Source organism: Nanorana parkeri, unplaced genomic scaffold (assembly GCF_000935625.1).
Source record: "Nanorana parkeri isolate BGI_ZX_2015 unplaced genomic scaffold, ASM93562v1 scaffold382, whole genome shotgun sequence".
NCBI lineage: Eukaryota > Metazoa > Chordata > Amphibia > Anura > Dicroglossidae > Nanorana > Nanorana parkeri.
This window is the reverse complement of record NW_017306650.1, coordinates 690423-692088: the sequence shown is the minus strand read 5'-3', so window position 1 is coordinate 692088 and position 1666 is coordinate 690423. Positions and strand designations below refer to the sequence as shown.

The window sequence follows — 1666 nt, the reverse complement described above, 5'->3', positions numbered from 1 at the left end:
GGGGGGGCATACAACATTTTGCTATGGGGCAAAATGTCCGATGAGGAGAACTCATCCCAATACGACCAGGTGAAGCAGAACTTGTCAACTGTACCCTTAAGGGAACTGGTGAGGTCCTCCATTAGCCTTAATTCATTGATTTTGCTGAACCATTCTTTACATTTTTGTCCAAGTAGTTACAGTCACCATGTTTCTGAGCAGCTCCAACTCTCTCAGCTCAGCTTCCCTATACTTACTGCCCAGTAGACAATCACAAGGGACAAAGTAGTCTGCAGTTATTATCTATTATCATAGAGGAGGAGGAGAGGGTAGCAAGGGGAAGGATAGTGGTTTTCCTTGCTCTGTGCGTTTGTGGAGACACACACAGCTTGCTACACACGAGGGTGGATCCATAGGACCTTTCAAGGGAAAGGAGCCACCGTAAAACAGGATATCAGGGCCAGTGTTCAGGGGACCGGCTGATTCTGAAGGAAACTAAAACTTTTAAACATCAAGGAGCAGCATCTATTGTAAGTGATTTCATCAGCATTTGAAATAGCTTAAAAACCTTTTGACTTTAATATCACTTTAAAGAGTAATTCCACATATGTTGAGAAACAAAAATCAATCCCCTCTGACTGATCTGTGTACATTACAAGGATTTTAACCAACTTTGTTGCAGTCTCCTACCTGTTTCTGATCTGAAAAAAAAAGCTGTTTGTTGCAGCATGTGCAGATTTCTTTTCAATGAGGACACAGGCGACAACAAAACCACATTTTTAGTAGAATGGGAAATAGTTTAAACCTCATCAGAGAAACACCTTTGAGAGGCGCTGGGTTTCTGTGCTCATGCAGTGACACCCACTCCCCTTATTTCTTGTCCTGGTTTGACAGGTATAGAAAGTGAAGGAAAGTCTCCCTAGTGATATTACATGCTGAAATTTAAAAAAGAACGACAAAACTTTGCTCTTCCCCACTCCATCCAAAGCTAAAAGAAAATTGTGTGCACCTTCTTTTTTTGGTGACTTGGGCATAGATTAACAGTGCATGTGTTCCATCTAGTGTTTCGGGCTGCTGGGAGTAAATGGAGCTGGAAAGACTACCACATTCAAGATGCTGACTGGAGATATTGATGTGACATCAGGAGATGCAACTGTGGCTGGATACAGGTAGGTTGAATGAGTAGGTTAATTAAGGGCCGTTGGAGACTAAGTCAGCCCAGGACAAAGATGTTACTGGTGGACCACTGGCCACCACTACAAAATGGAAACCAGATGTCAAAATATGAAGGTTTATAGAGGAATGTGCATAAACTGTTTTATAATGTCATTTAGGGCTAAAACCATATATTTCTGCCACTATAAGGAACTGTGTTGATGGGCTTTCGGCTTGTGTCGATGGCATCAGTTTGCGATCAATTTAAGACGCTTCTGAGATCATTCAGAATTCAAATATGAACTGTAATTGAGCTCCTTCTGACCTGCATTTGACCTGTTTTAAGCAGGTTTTTCATGCCCGTAGAAATGCAAAACCCATTTGAAGTGAACAAAAGCCTCTTGACACAAACACTTAATGTTACCACAAAATATCCACAAAATAGCCCAAACTAAACTCAAGAAACAAGTGTACAGTTTAAACTCCCCTACATAACCTCTCCCCTACATAACCTCTCCCCCTCTCTCATGAC

The 1666-nt window shown here is 41.7% G+C and overlaps 1 protein-coding gene across 1 annotated transcript in view; it reads left to right on the top strand.

The window, feature by feature from the left end:
• Nucleotides 1–1666, top strand: part of ABCA4 (ATP binding cassette subfamily A member 4) — a 154376-nt gene that overhangs the window by 134214 nt on the left and 18496 nt on the right. The window contains exon 47 of the mRNA XM_018559208.1: nt 1042–1148. Within this exon, the coding sequence (XP_018414710.1) occupies nt 1042–1148 (107 nt within the window). The remainder of the gene's footprint in view (nt 1–1041; nt 1149–1666) is intronic.